The following is a 14,811-nucleotide window of genomic DNA, read 5'->3' as shown; positions in this document are numbered from 1 at the left end:
CACTTTCTACGATGTGGCCTTCAAAGATGGTTGGCAATCGTCGTAGAATCCTCCGTTTCACCATCGTAGAAACATCGCTTTCTAGTAGTGTATGCACTATCCTAACTTAATTGGATTTGATCTTATTCAATTTCCAAGTTTTAATTTAGCTTCTTTTTCTTTCTTCCTGTGCAATGAATTTGAGTTAAGGATGATTTTTGGTTTTTGCCGTTAAATGAGTGATGTGAATGAATTGGTATATGTTTACTAACTTACAACAAAATTATTGGTTTTCTTGAATTTTTTATATAAAATGTTTTTAGTACTTGTATTATATATTAAATACTTTTAGTTGTCATTAGAGGACGTGAATGTTTTTAGTACTTACATTTTAGTACTTTCATTTTCTATTGATTATGGAGTTCTACCTAGCTAATATAAGATTTCGATTAAAAGTTATATTTAACTTCTTCAGTTTCAATACAACGTAGATGATTTGGTGTAATCTTATGGGAGCTTGCAACATTGCAACAACGATGGATTAATTTAAATCCAGCATAGGTATGTTGTATAGTTGTGATACATGATATTGCAGTATGTTTATGTTTAATATTTCTATTATTATTATTTCAGTATTTATGAAATTTGTGATGTGAAATGAATGACTATAAGAATATATGAAATTGAAATAGAATTGTGTTATACTCAAATTCATTATTTTAATTTTAAAAAAATGTTTAAAGACGGTTCTCTGAAAAGTCGTCTTAGAATCTTCATTTTTTTAAAAAAACAAAGACATTGTAAGACGGTTCTCTGAAAAATCGTCTTAAAAAGTTTACTTTCTAAGACGGTCATTGGTAAAACCATCTTAGAATCCTCAGTTTTATTAATTTTTTTAAGAGATATTCTAAGATAGTTCTTCCAAAAACAAACGGTTCCATCCTAGACTTTTCAATTTTTAAATTTTTTTTTACTAAGAATGATATTTCATTAAGGGATACATTTAAATGAGTGGTAATTAAAAAGATGGTTTTTGTTTGTTGTTCAATATTAAAGTTTTAAAGTTAGAAAGTAAACAAATTTACCCGTTTTTAGAAGGGTTGTTTTTAATAATTAAATGTTAATTTATTCCTGAAATACTAAAAAACACTATTTTTGTCTATTATTGTTACAATGCTTTAAAAGTAGTTTTAAAAATTTCTATTTAACCACTAAATAAGACAAAAATAAATAAAGTAAAGAAAAATAGATAAAGTAATTAATATAAAAATAGTTTCTTAAATTTTGATTACTTTAATCAATGGTTCATATTTAGTTTATGATTTTATTTTATTGCAGGTGATTAACTTTGAGTTAAGGGAAAAATAAAATAGTGACAAAGATGAAGTTTTTTGTAGTCTAATGTGTGACAGAAGATGGTGCAACAAGTTAAGAGAGAAATTATTTGGTTTTATTTTTTATGTTATGAACTTAAGGAATATTGTTATATTTCTTTATTTTTGTACTTTGAACTAGTTTGTAATGTGTATTATACATATTTTATAATTCTTAATTTGATTTATAATTAATTTTAAATACTTCTATATGTTTATTATTAAATTATTTAATTTTTCACTAAATAGGTATGTAATAAACAGGTTTTATAATGCATAAAAATATGGAAAAAAAAATAGAATGTTAGAGATAGGCGAAGCAACATGAAGATTAAATCTTAAAGTTTGAATAATTTTATCTTTTTACATACCCAACTAAGTGACATTTGTGTTGATTGTTGCATCTTAGTCATAATCTATCCATATGTACATGATGCATCATCATGTAAAGATAGGAAGATTGTTTTTAAGGTTAGAAACTTTTTCAATACATAAACTCTCTGTTTTAATTGATTATTATCTATCCGTAATCGATTACACAATGTCGCAATATGCCCTTTTGGGGCGAGCGAGGCGAGGCTCATGGGTGCGCTTTCCAAAGGAGAAAAGATGCGCGGAGTCGCCACTAACGATTATTTGTGGAAAACGTTGAAAAAACCGAAGGAAACCGGTCAAAACGAAAATTCTAAGTTCGGGAGTTGTATTTACGTTTGAGGAAGGTATTAGCATCTCTCACGTTTGTCTCAAAGGACAACAACCTATTTTTTAGAATTGTGAAATTGTGTTATCTTAACTTTTATTTCTTTTTTATTTTTGAGGTCGACAAAAGCGGGGCTCTTGCTCCTACGTACCCTCCATCGAAGAGGAAATCAGACCTACGTAGTTCTTTTCTAAGGGTGAATCAAGCGATTCTTTTTACTTGAGAGGTGATCATTTTAAGGCGTTGGACCTTAAAAATGATCCATTTACTTGGTAAGAAAAATTGAGATATTGAACTTTCAAATCCTTTTTTAGTGATTTTTTGTGCACGAGCTTGACTTTGCGGGTTGATTTTAGCCTTAGTTTCACTTTAGTTATTAGTCAATTCAATTAAGAACGAGAAATCCCAAAGAGAAACGTCCGATTGATTTTTCCGCTTTTATTTTACTAAAAGGTATTTTTTTTATTATTATATTATTATTTTACCTCTTTTTGGTTTCCAACGTGGTTACGGCATGACCGAACGGTCGAATTTCATTTTAACAGAAATTAACGGATATTACAATTCAATAATCGGTGGAAATTTATTTTATTTTTTGATTAGGCGAGAAAACGGCTTAAACGATCGGTTAAAGCTCGTCAAAAATGGAAGAAAAGAAACCGAAATTGAACGAAATAAAAATGAAAGCCAAGAAACAATAAATGAATTAAAAGTCTCGGATTTGAAAACTTACCCTTTGAAGAACAAAGAACGGATGAAGAACGATGAATAACGGAGGAAAATCTTCACGGATTTGCTTACGGAAACATCTCGGAAGCGTTACGGAAGCACCTCGGCTTGGATTTTCTTCACAAAAATGATTTTTTTCACCCGAAATAGCTGAAATACATCACCAGGGGGATCCGGGACCCTTAGAACAGCCCCCTTCAGCCTCTTTATAGGAAAAAGGGGGAGGAGGTTGCCGCCCAGCTCGCCCAGGCGAGCTGGGTTGCTTCCTCCAAAAGCAATCCAGCTTCGAAAATACTCTGTAAGCCCAATTTCAAAATTTCAAAACTGCTATCTGCACCCCCCCCCATTTTTTATAAGTTCACCCCCTTTCTTTCATGATTTACGAAAAAGTTACAGAAGCCTATAGGACTTGATTTTCTTCTTTTTTCTCTTCCTTCTCACCCATATTAAGTGAAATATGCTTATTTAGGGTTATGTGAATTTTACGGAAGCATTACGGGTGTCCCGGAAGCCCATTTTTTAACAAAACGGGGGAGGTGGTTGCCACCTAGCAAGAAATTGACTAGAAACCTCTAGAAGGGCCCAGATTCAAAAATTACTATTTGCACCCCCCATTTTACAAAATACACCCCTTTGCTTTTTTTTTTGTGATTCTTTTTTCGTAATGTTACGAAACTTTACGAATTTCGTAACGATACTTATTTTCTTTTCGTAAGGTTACGGAACCTTATTGATCATGTAATTACTCTTTTTTAGCTTTCGAAAAAGTTACGGAAACTCACGGATTGCGTAACAATACTTCCTTTTGATTTCCGTCACATTATGGAATTTCACGGATTGCGTAACAATGCTTCCTTTTGATTTACGGCACGTCTCAGGACTTCACATATTGTGCAACAAAGGGTGCCAAGTACTTTGAAGCGGTCAATTAAAGGTTGCATGCCATCAAGCAATAGTCCCCGAACGAAATTAGGGTATGACACACAAGTCTTTTGAGAAGCTTGCAGAAAGATCTTCGTTTTGGTTTAATCAATTACCAATTATTTGTAATTGATTACTCAGTTCTGTTAAGACCATATTTGTTTTCTTAGGGTCTCTGGTTTAATCATTTAGGAGAGTATAGTAATCGATTACATCGTTCTTGAAAGTGTTCCCATGAATGATCAAGAATACTTTAATTGATTAAATCAAGAATTTAATCGATTACATTATTTTTTAAAAGCTTTTCAAGTGTTGGGAAGAGCACTTTAATTTATTGAAATGAGAATCTAATCGATTACTTCTTTGAGATAATCGATTACATTGACAATTTATTCGATTATCGATGATTATAACTATTTTCTCTATAAATAGTCACCTTGTGTTCTCACTTTCAACAATGATTTATAACAAGCTTTTGTGACTCACACATTCTAGTTTTTGTTTGTGAAGCTTTCAAAGGTTAAAGAGAGTTGTAACATCTTGTGGGATTTAGAAGAGATCCATTCAATCAAGCTTTAGTTCTTGCATGTGAATGATAAGGTTACGTTTCTCCTTGACTTTGTTCTCATATGTTTTTACATATTGTTATAGCATATGCATGAGTTTAAAAATTTGGATTAATTTATCCAAATAAAACATTTGAAAATTGAAGGAAATTAAAATCAAAACAATTCAAATTTTCAACATTTCAAACTCTGATAAATTTTGAAATTCCTCGTCCAAATAGAAGATAAATATGTTCAATGGTTAAAGAGTTTTTTAAAGTGTATTATTAAAGTATATTTATTTATCTCTTAACATAAAATGTATATTTTAAAATAAAATGAAAAGAAATATAATTTCAGTAGTTTCTAAGCAATGAAGATTAATTCATTTTCCTTCTTATTATTTACATGTATTAAAAGTTAAATTATTTTTTCGGATCCTCAATTATACATTTATAATATTTCTTTTATTCTTTTTTGAATGGGTAGTAATTAGTAAAAAAATCTATCAATAATATTTTATTATTTTATTTATTTATTTATCTGTTTTTATATCCTAACTTATTACCTCTTTCAATGTATATTCTTTTATCTCTTTTTAAAATTAAATATTAACATTTAAAAAATATTAAGAATTAAAAATAATATTATATAATTACTTGAATTTATTTATTATGATCTAAAATAAAATTCATATGTTTAATGATATTCATTTCTTATAAACTTGGGTTAAAAAATAATTTATATATTTTTAATGTGTTAAAATTTAATTATATATAAAGAACATCTATCCAAAAAATATAAAAATATAAAATACTAATAATAAAAGAAATATTTCTATTTGATTTTAGACAGTTTTATTTTTAAATTACTTCTTAAATTTTTCTTATATCATACTGTAATTTCTCACTACTTCTATATTGTTATTTTTTTAATTTTTTAATTTTTTTATTAACTGTATTTAACTTTTTTTTTCATTTATTTATTATTTAAAAAATTTAGAGACTTTCCCTAATTATTATAAACGTCACCAAATTTTAGTTTGTCAAATATCAATTTATTTTATCTGAATAGTGATTATAATTCTTATCAGGCCAGCTTTATTTTACGTTTGCATTTGGATTCTGTCACTTCACGACGTTGCACGTTGTGTTGGATACACGTCAATGCATTCCAATAAAATTAACTACTGACTTCCCAAAACAAAACAAAAGATCTCGAGTCACTTCTAGCGGGTTCAAGTATCCAAGAACCAAGCTGGATAGATATCTATGAACAGAATATTTGAGAAATATAGACAGAGCAATATCTAGCACGGTAATTTAAAAAAAAAAAACAATATTTGAGAAATATCTAGAACCACTAGTATGCTACAATAGATTCAATGGTGTAAGTCACTTGACAGCCTATGCTGAATTTGTAGAAGAAAAACTTGATTTCAATTCCTGCTAAATTTGTAAGTGTGATTAAATTTCAAATTATGAATTAATCTCATAATTGATTTAAATGATTGATGCTTATAAAAATACTTCAGGATTACAACCAAAAATTGAAAGTCATAATTATAATAATTAAAAAAAAAGCTACAATAGAAAACTAGAAGAAAGAGACACGGTGCCGTATATAAGGGTGGTGGGGATATATGCAAATCCAAGACTCTTGCCACGTCAAAATTAATATCCACCATCCGTGGTAGCAATCAGTATCTGTTTCTACCACCTTAGCATCCATGAGTTGCTTCGTGTTCAACATTTCAACACAACAATCATATTCAAGTGCTCAAACGGACCACTAAAGATTCTACACAGGACCCCACTGACCCAGAGTTATAGTACAAAGAGTAATTCTAATTGTTAACTGATCATGATTGCAACGTTAAAGTTGGTTAACTTGTAAATTCTTCTAACATGGTGACAAAAAAAATATGTAAATTATTATTGTTTTCTATGAGTGCAAGGCTTCCGAGTTCCATCCTCCGTCAATTCTCATTTTTCTGGGACATACCGTCAGTGTAACCCTCGAGGCCTCAACCATTATCATTATTTTTTTAATTTTTAATTAATTCTTAAATTAATGTATTTTATTAATATTAAATAATTATTTTTTAAAATATTTAGAAGACTACATAACAGTTTTTAATACTTCCAAGTTCCATCCTTCCATCTTCCTTTTACCTGGTTTTTTAACAAAATCGTTTTTCAAAACTACCCGGTGGTCCGATTGCCTAAAACGTGGTTTCCCGGGTTGGAAAATACCTTAAAATGAGTACTACAAAATACCCAGGTTGGCCAATTTCATGACAAATTTAATTCCCGATGAAGTCAAGACACCCTAAAGGAACTAATCTGTCACGAGTTTAGGAACTAAGATTTATATACATTATAATTTTCTTAAAAATCAAATGACCATAAATTACCATTTTTAAAAATGAAATTGTATATTTACTCAGCATCTTTACTATAAAATAAAATAACGTTTTTCTGAGGTAAACCTAGAATTAAAAAAATAAACACTTTTTAAGATATTAAAATACTTTATAAAACCTCCAATTCACTAAATAGGATGAAATACTCTACCGCCTTACAAGACCTCCATCCTTTATATGTGAATGGGGCGAGACTTCCCAACACAAAATAAAAATACTCCAAAGAGACACTACCTTAGGTCTTATATGTAAGAAATGATATTTTTCTTTAGTCTTAATTATAAGCAACAATAATTAATTTTTAAATTTATTCAGAATTAAATATCTTTTATTCAGAATTTATTCAGAATTATATCCTTAATTTATTAGTAATTCTATTTACAAGACACTCACTCATCACTCATTAGACTATGAGTATTAACATTAAATAAAACTATCATTTACAACATTTAAACTTAATAATAGTTTTTAATAAAATTTAAATTTATGGGAATATTAAATATGACCATCAATTTGCTTTGTCTTATGTTTCTTATATATAAAACGGGATGTAGTATTAAATATATTCCATATTTTCAAAGTTCCTTACTTTCCAAGAATGTTTTGACATCCAACAAATTCCATTGAAATTAATTATAGTTCTAATCTAAAGTAACAATCTAAGAAGAAAAATCCAATTTCAAGAAATGCATTTCATATCTAGACAAATCCTAACCAAAGAAAATCCAACTTACCCAAGGTTTCTTAACTCCCAATAAGAGAAAACACACATCCTGGCATAAAATAATACCATTATATAAAAGTCCATGTCTCACCATAAATTCATAACCAAGCTAGGAATAAACCACATTTTGACACCAAAAATATCCTAACCCTTCACATGAAAATCGGAGACCAAAAGAGACTCAAGCACCAAGGTTCAAGCTGTTCTACAACCAACATGACATGATGCAGCATTGAACATAAACTTATCCAGAAGACCCCTAAAACTTTAAAACCCTTCAAGGGCACTTCCTCATCAAAGTGTCCTTTTATACATCATCAACCCCTCTGGCTCAATGAGCTGCATGAGGGAGAGTGATAGCACGGTGTGCTTGGCCAGCACAAACACAATGCACAGAAGTCAGGTTCAGACAACCACTCATGATGAGTGAGTGTCTTCCAGAACAGGTGTGGAGGGAAGGGCATGAGTCACACACAGCCTGCACAGCAGAAGGGGTGAGTGCTGTGCATTGGCTAATGTTCAGAGTTCTTAGTCCATCATCATCATTTCCACCACCTTTCACAGACCCCCACATCCTGTTGTTCAATTTGCTTTGTGCCAAAGAGTACATTGCCTTGTCTGTTATGCTTTGGCAGTAGTACAGCCCAAGGGACCTCAGATGAGGACATCTGTTTGCCAAGACAATTACACTGTCATCTGAAATAACAACACAAGAATGTACTATTGTTAACCAAGAGACAGAAAGAAAATAGGATATACACTGTCATCTAATCACAAATCACCAAGTATGATAAGTTGATTGACTTTTACAATAATATTTTAAAAGTCATACCAACAATAATTTTTAATTGGTTGAATGTGTAATACAATGTGAGTACATAGCCATTAAACTCATTAAACTAAATGAAGTAACTACTGGCCACTTGCTGAAACTGCACGAAGCTAAGAAACAGAATAAGGTTAGGAGATTATAGATTTTGAAACTTCATACACTACCCAGGTTAGAAAAGTTGAGGTAGTGCACTACTGTTTAGATATTCCTATTTCTCTTAAATGTATGCAGCTCAATTCCAACTTCTTAATTATGGACATTATGGACATTGTGACTTTGTGTCTTCTATCAGTTTCCAATGTTTACTGCAACAAGCTATTTTGCATGCCCAAATACATTATGTTGCCTCTACATATTCTGCAACCTCATCGATTCAGAAGATGGAAACAAATAACTCTGGCATTGAGCAGAGATGATGTGCAGTTGAATGTGTACACATGGTGATCAACAACATGAAAGTCATAAGCCTGCAGCTTTCTTCCCTTCAGTTAACACTTAACATTCCACTACAGGATTTTCTTATATAAACATGTGTCTTATGAACACCCACCTAAGCCCTAGAATAAGCTAAAATAAGGAACAATAAAGGGATGAAAATTGTTGTGTAATGAATTTGAACAAGTCAGGCAAAATAACAAAAATATGAATGCTGCAACCAATTAGCATTTAAAGTAGACTTAAACTGCTGAAATTTGAATGATACCTGTTATAAGGACACAACCACATAAGTCAAGTGTTCTAAGATCAGGGCAGCCATATGCTAAACTCATCACTCCAACATCACTGACATTTTCACACCACCCAAGGTTCAAAAACTGTAACTGATTGCAGTAATGCCCAATTGCCTGCATTTAATTTATTTATTGGATTATAACTCAGCCATCTTAGTCCTTCATTATAACAACCAACTAGTCTCTCAATCATACCTGTAACGCAGTGTCAGATGCAGCTTTAACACATCCACAGAGATTCAAAACTTTCAGCTTTCTACAAAAACTGGCCAGGTAAGCCAGAGCATTGTCACTAAAGGCTGAACAACCACTGATGTTCAGTTTTGTAAGATCCCGACAACCAAGGGCTACGGCATACAATGAGCGATCAGTAAGCTTGAAACTTTTGCTGAGGTCCAAGATTTGGAGGTCATGACAGAAATTTGCTATAGTTTCAACAGCATTGTCCTCTAGTTGAGGCTTGTCTTGACGAAGGATTAAAGTCTGCAGTTTTGTGAATTTAGGAGAAAGGGATAGGACCAAGTTATTCATGTTCTTGCTACACCTGAAAGGAATTACGAAATGGAAGTTATTACAGGTATAAAAATTCCCCCCCATAATATAGAACACACATCAGTTTTTCTTGTTTAAATTTTTTAAAACACCATGCATAACTACAAACAATTCATGTCATTGAACCAAATTAAAGACTTTGGAAAGCCATCCAGCAACTGTTTTCATCTAGAGTTTTGAGAAGGGTGCATAGATTAGAGAAACAAATGAAACAAGTATATCAAGTCATCAACCAAAGGAATCCTAGCACCAAATTGACCCAATACGAGTAACTTCTAGTTGTAATTTAAACCACTCCATGGTAAAAACCAAAAGTGACCTGATTACTTGACTTAGAAAATTAAATGTTTAACCCCAGAGCCACACTATATTCTATGAGAAAATCCCAGTCCGTTCTCAAATAATTGGAAATGTGTCAGTTTCAATGGCATACACATTAAACTTGCCTTAGATACAAAGTAATTAATCCATCAAACTGAATAACAAGTATATGAAATTTAAAAGGGTTGCTACTTCCCCCGTGTCAATACTCCAGTAATTCATAAACACATGTTAAAGGTGAGCGAAAACTTACAGGCAGAACCAAGATTGCAGCATAGAAAATTAATCATGTAATAATAAACCAATGAAACCAAGAACAATACCCTTCAATAGACAGTTAATTGCAGAAAATTAGAAAAAGATCATGTCTAAGGCCTATTAGGTTGGAGAAACCATGTTTCATTTCCTATTTCTATACAAAATTCCAAGAATGTTATTTACTTCATGTGTTCAAACATTTGTAAACCAAACAGTGAAAACATTTTTTTGTCGTTTACAATGTACAAATCGTTTTGAAACCAGAAAATAAAAGCACAGCATATTTTATAAGTATTAGCAAAATAAAAATTAAATCCAGCCTTTTCAATTTTCACTGCCTCCAAGCAAAATAACCTCAAAAGTGAATTAGGAGGGAATGTAAAAAAAAAAAAAAAGATGTACCATGAGAGTGATAACCGAGTAAGGCCAAAGCAAATTGCCTCTCTCCACCCACGACACACTTCAGAAGCTATGATAACCGTTTGATCATCCACAAGTGACAAAATTTGCATCAAAAGCTCAACTGGAATATCCTTCCACTCCGTGATCACACCAGCTTTAATGTTCACTCCTTTCCCACTATTTCCACCACATTCAACCATCATAAGCTTCTCAAAGCTCAAGTTCAAGACCTCAGTTCTCAAACTCTCCTTGCCAACCATACTTTCCACCCCAAAGTCAGATATTCTTAGCCCTAAACAAACAAACAAAGTGGAAGTCATGTCACACACGGAACATGGATAAGGCATAACAAATTCTAGAACCTTGGTGTAGCCCTTGATTCAGTATACAAGTGTTGCAAAAACAATAACAATCACAAACCATAAATTAATAAATTAATTAAAGGCCACATGTCATTACCAGAGAAAGATAATGATTAACCATAATCATGATCATATTTGTGATGAAACTATATATTAAATGAAAAACAAGGATCTAAATTTATTGGAAGAATTCTGCAATTTCCAGGAATACCCTTCACATGTTTCTCAATGAGACGAACAACAAAGCGTCAAACTTGATCATCACAGAAAGAGGATCAAACAATCCCTCCTTCTAAAAAGGGAAACCCTTTCGATCAAATTTGACATGCATATAAAAAAGAACCCCAAGTAGTTCAAATCATATGAATAAGGAGCAGACTAACCAAAAAAACAAAAAAAAAAGTTGATCAAAAGAACTAAACTTTTTCTAATATAAAGCAAGGCATTAGTATAAAGCAGCAACCCCACTTCTCAAAATGAAAAAAAAAAAAAAACAAGGAGAAAGCCCGCAATCCATTCTAACCGAAAATTTTGTTTTTTGCTTGGGCTTGCAAATGTGTGTGATCAAAAGTAAAAGTAGAAAACACAGTATGAGAGAAACAGAAATGGGTATTACCACCATGTGAGCTACAGAGAATAGAAAACTTTGGTTTTTTATGACTCTGTTAATAACCAGAAAAAGGGGTCTTCGCTTCTTTGCTAGCTGCAATGGAAAAGAGAAGGGAATGCTTAAAATTAGAGAAGAAACGGGAAAAGAGGGAGAGAGAGAGAGAACGGTACGGCGCATGATAACGACGCGTATAACGCCACGTGTAAGTTTGATGTGACAATCAGGTGGACCCAACTTTGCAAATAAGAAAAAGATTTAGGTGGAGATCAGCTCCGAGAAAGAATACAAAAAGCTTATCGGTTACTGGATTTAAAAAAAAAATTGTTTGAAAGGAAAGACGAATGTTAATGTTACGGAAAACGGGGATTAAGGAAAGAAATAATTGTGGTGTGTGTAGAAGTTTCGTTTTACCTGAACCAGAAACCGCGCGAAAAAGCAGAAGATGCTGCTAGGTTTGTCTAGCGAGGATATTGGATGGAGATTGGAAAGACGAGTCCTGACGCAACGTTTTCTGTCTTGCGTTCAGTGGTTGGATACAGGGGTGTTAATGGAATGATTTTTTTTTTTATTTTTGTCTTTATTTGATTTCATTTTTAATAAAATATTTATGATAAAGACTCATTATTATCCTTAACACATTCATAAAATGAAAATAATTTTATTAGAAGACACAAAATGTTAGTTATAATTTTTTACTCTCATGTAATTTTTGTAATTAATATTTTTTAATTATTTAAATTTTTAGAACTATGATTAATAAGATATAATATTTATTTTGATACTGTCTTAGTAATACATCATGACATTAGTAGAAAATAGTTTTTTAACATAATTATTTAGAATTTTTAACATCGATTATTAATCGATATTAAAACTATTAATGTTAAAAGTATCAATTTAATGTCAGTTTTTAAAAAACAGATGTTAAACTAAAGTATATAACATCGATTTTCTAAAAAATCAATGTTGTATAATAAGAAATAACAAAAAATATAAAATATGTATAAACATACATCAATTTTTCTAACCCATGTTGTGGTTGACTGACAAAATCAATTTTTCAAAAAAAATAATGTTGGTGAATAGAAAACAACATCAATTTTGAGAAAAATTGATGTTGTCGTCAATTTACATCATCGGGTCAATTCCCCTTGCATTGGGCCATAAACCGATATTGGTGAGCAGGAAACAACTTCTTGTGTGAATCCCCCTTGACTTGCTTCAATTCTAGGATGTATTCGCACATCAATTGAGCCAGAAACATATTGTTAACTTTTATTTGTTTCTTAGCCTATAGAACTCGGATTGAAACAATTCCAAAATGAGGTGAAAGATGACGTTCTAAAACGCAATTTATGTACAAAAAAAAAAATCAAAAAGGGTTAAGTAAATCGAGAGATATGTAGTTAAGAAATTCGGACAAAATTACAAAATTAGCACTACGAAAATTAAACAAGGAAACATAAAATATGAAAGGAAGACCAAGATAGGTGCCAAAACTATAATGTTTTATATGCCTTGGGGATCACCACAAGAATTGAGCAATTCTTAATAAGATCAAATGATTTAAGGAAGAACCCTAGTAGAGACAGTTCTCACGCTTCAATGATAAAACCTAACAAAAGTTCCCTCCCTTGTCTGTTCACTTCAAAAATGATTTATACAAATCAATTCTTATACACTTGATAGAAAATAAAAGAAACGGGGGAGAGTTTAGAATTTTAAAATTCATGTTGAGAAAGAAGCTGAATCCTTAATCAGAGGTTTACGCATTGATCGTGGGGGAGAGTTTACATCTCAAAATTTCACCAATTTTTGTTGTGACAATTGTATTCGTAGACAGCTGACAACTGCATACACACCACAGCAGAACAGGATTGTCAAACAAAAGAATAGAACCATTATGAACATGGTTCAGAGCATGCTTTTAGAGAAGAAAATTCCCAAAACTTTTTGGGTTGAAGCTGCCACCTGGTCTGTGCATATTCTGAATCAATGTCCTACATTAGTAGTACAAAATAAAACGCCTGAAGAAGCCTGGAGTGGAGTCAAGCCTTCAGTTAAGTATTTTACAGTTTTTGGATGTATTTCTCATGTTCATGTGCCTGATGCTAAAAGAACCAAGCTAGATGATAAAAGTCTATGATGTATTTTGTTAGGGGTTAATGAAGTATCAGAAGCATACAAACTTTATGATCCAATTTCACAAAGGATCATAATAAGCAAGGACGTTGTATTTGATGAAGATAAAAGTTGGGATTGGGATAAAAAGTATGAAGAAACCATCTTATGTGACTTAGATTGGGGTGATAAGGACGTGGAAGCTGTTGTAGAAGAAAACATTGAAGAACATGAGGTACGATATAATACTGATACCCCAGAAGAGGATATTATTTCCTCTAATTCTATGGCCAACACTTCTAGTCCCATTCAATGAAGGTGTAGAAGACCACCCCTTTGGAAGGAATAGTATGAAATTGGCGAAGGACTTTCTGAAGGCAGTGCAGAAGCTAATCTGGCTATTTCTGCAAGTGAAAGTGATCCTACTCATTTTGATGTTGTTGTTCAAATTGCAAAATGGAGGAAAGCCATGGATGAGGAGATGGAAGCCATAAACAAAAATGGCATGAGAACTGATGGAATTACCTGATGGAGAAAAGCAAATTGGAGTAAAGTGGATTTATAAGACAAAATTCAAAGAGAATGGAGAAGTGGACAAGTACAAAGCCAGGCTTGTAGTGAAGGGGTATGCACAAGAATATGTGATGGAAGCTTGCTTGTGGGGATTCTATGGAGGCTGGATCTTTGAGCTTCAATGAGGTCCTTTAATGGCGATTTTCCACAATGGAGATGCAGTGGAAGACAAAGGAAAAGAGGTGAGAGGAGGCACCATCCACTAGGGAATAAGCCATGGAAAAAGGAGCTTCACCACCAAGATAAGCCTTGGATAAGAAGCTTGGAGAGGATGCTTCAATGGAGGAAAAGAAAGAGGGAGAGAAAGAGAGAGGGGGGAGCACGAAATTGAAGGAAGAAAAAGGGAGAGAAGTTGAACTTTGAGTTGTGTCTCACAAGACTCTCATTCATCAAAGTTACAACAAGTGTTACACATGCTTCTATTTATAAACTAGGTAGCTTCCTTGAGAAGCTTTCTTGAGATAACTTCCTTGAGAAGCTTCTTTGAGAAAACTTCCTTGAGAAGCTATAGCTTAGCTACACACACCTCTCTCATAACTAAGCTTACCTCCTTGAGAAGCTTTCTTAAGAAGATTCCTAAAGAAGCTAGAGCTTAGCTACACACACCTCTCTAATAGCTAAGCTCACCTCCTTGAGATGAGAAGCTAGAGCTT

The 14,811-nt window shown here is 32.2% G+C and overlaps 1 protein-coding gene across 6 annotated transcripts; it reads right to left on the bottom strand.

The window, feature by feature from the left end:
- Positions 1-7,352: 7,352 nt before the first annotated feature.
- Positions 7,353-11,953, bottom strand: LOC114385121 (F-box protein SKP2B-like). Of its 6 annotated transcripts, none has more exons than XM_028345093.1 (6): positions 11,876-11,894; positions 11,471-11,557; positions 10,493-10,784; positions 9,155-9,503; positions 8,932-9,073; positions 7,353-8,092 (listed from the first exon to the last, which is right to left on the bottom strand). In XM_028345093.1, the coding sequence occupies exons 3-6, from the start codon at positions 10,750-10,752 to the stop codon at positions 7,728-7,730; spliced, it is 1,116 nt and encodes a 371-aa protein (XP_028200894.1). In that variant the 5' UTR covers positions 10,753-10,784; positions 11,471-11,557; positions 11,876-11,894; the 3' UTR covers positions 7,353-7,727. The 6 variants fall into 6 exon arrangements, with proteins under 6 accessions (XP_028200894.1, XP_028200895.1, XP_028200893.1 ...); XM_028345094.1 differs by lacking the exon at positions 11,876-11,894 and adding an exon at positions 11,635-11,750 and having other exon boundaries at positions 11,474-11,557; XM_028345092.1 differs by lacking the exon at positions 11,876-11,894 and adding an exon at positions 11,635-11,748.
- Between the last annotated feature and the right edge of the window lie 2,858 nt (positions 11,954-14,811).

This window comes from Glycine soja, chromosome 14 (assembly GCF_004193775.1).
Source record: "Glycine soja cultivar W05 chromosome 14, ASM419377v2, whole genome shotgun sequence".
Lineage (NCBI taxonomy): Eukaryota > Viridiplantae > Streptophyta > Magnoliopsida > Fabales > Fabaceae > Glycine > Glycine soja.
The sequence above is the reverse complement of the archived record's forward strand: the minus strand, read 5'-3'. Positions and strand labels throughout refer to the sequence as shown.

What these genes read in the sequence shown, in the direction of transcription:
- LOC114385121 (XM_028345096.1), bottom strand. Translation starts at nt 10,752, where the DNA reads ATGGTTGGCAAGGAGAGTTTGAGAACTGAGGTCTTGAACTTGAGCTTT. An exon ending in CATCTGACACTGCGTTACAG is followed by an intron (nt 9,074 to 9,154) that starts GTATGATTGAGA and finishes AATTAAATGCAG; the next exon opens with GCAATTGGGCATTACTGCAA. An exon ending in TGGTTGTGTCCTTATAACAG is followed by an intron (nt 8,093 to 8,931) that starts GTATCATTCAAA and finishes TTGTTATTTCAG; the next exon opens with ATGACAGTGTAATTGTCTTG.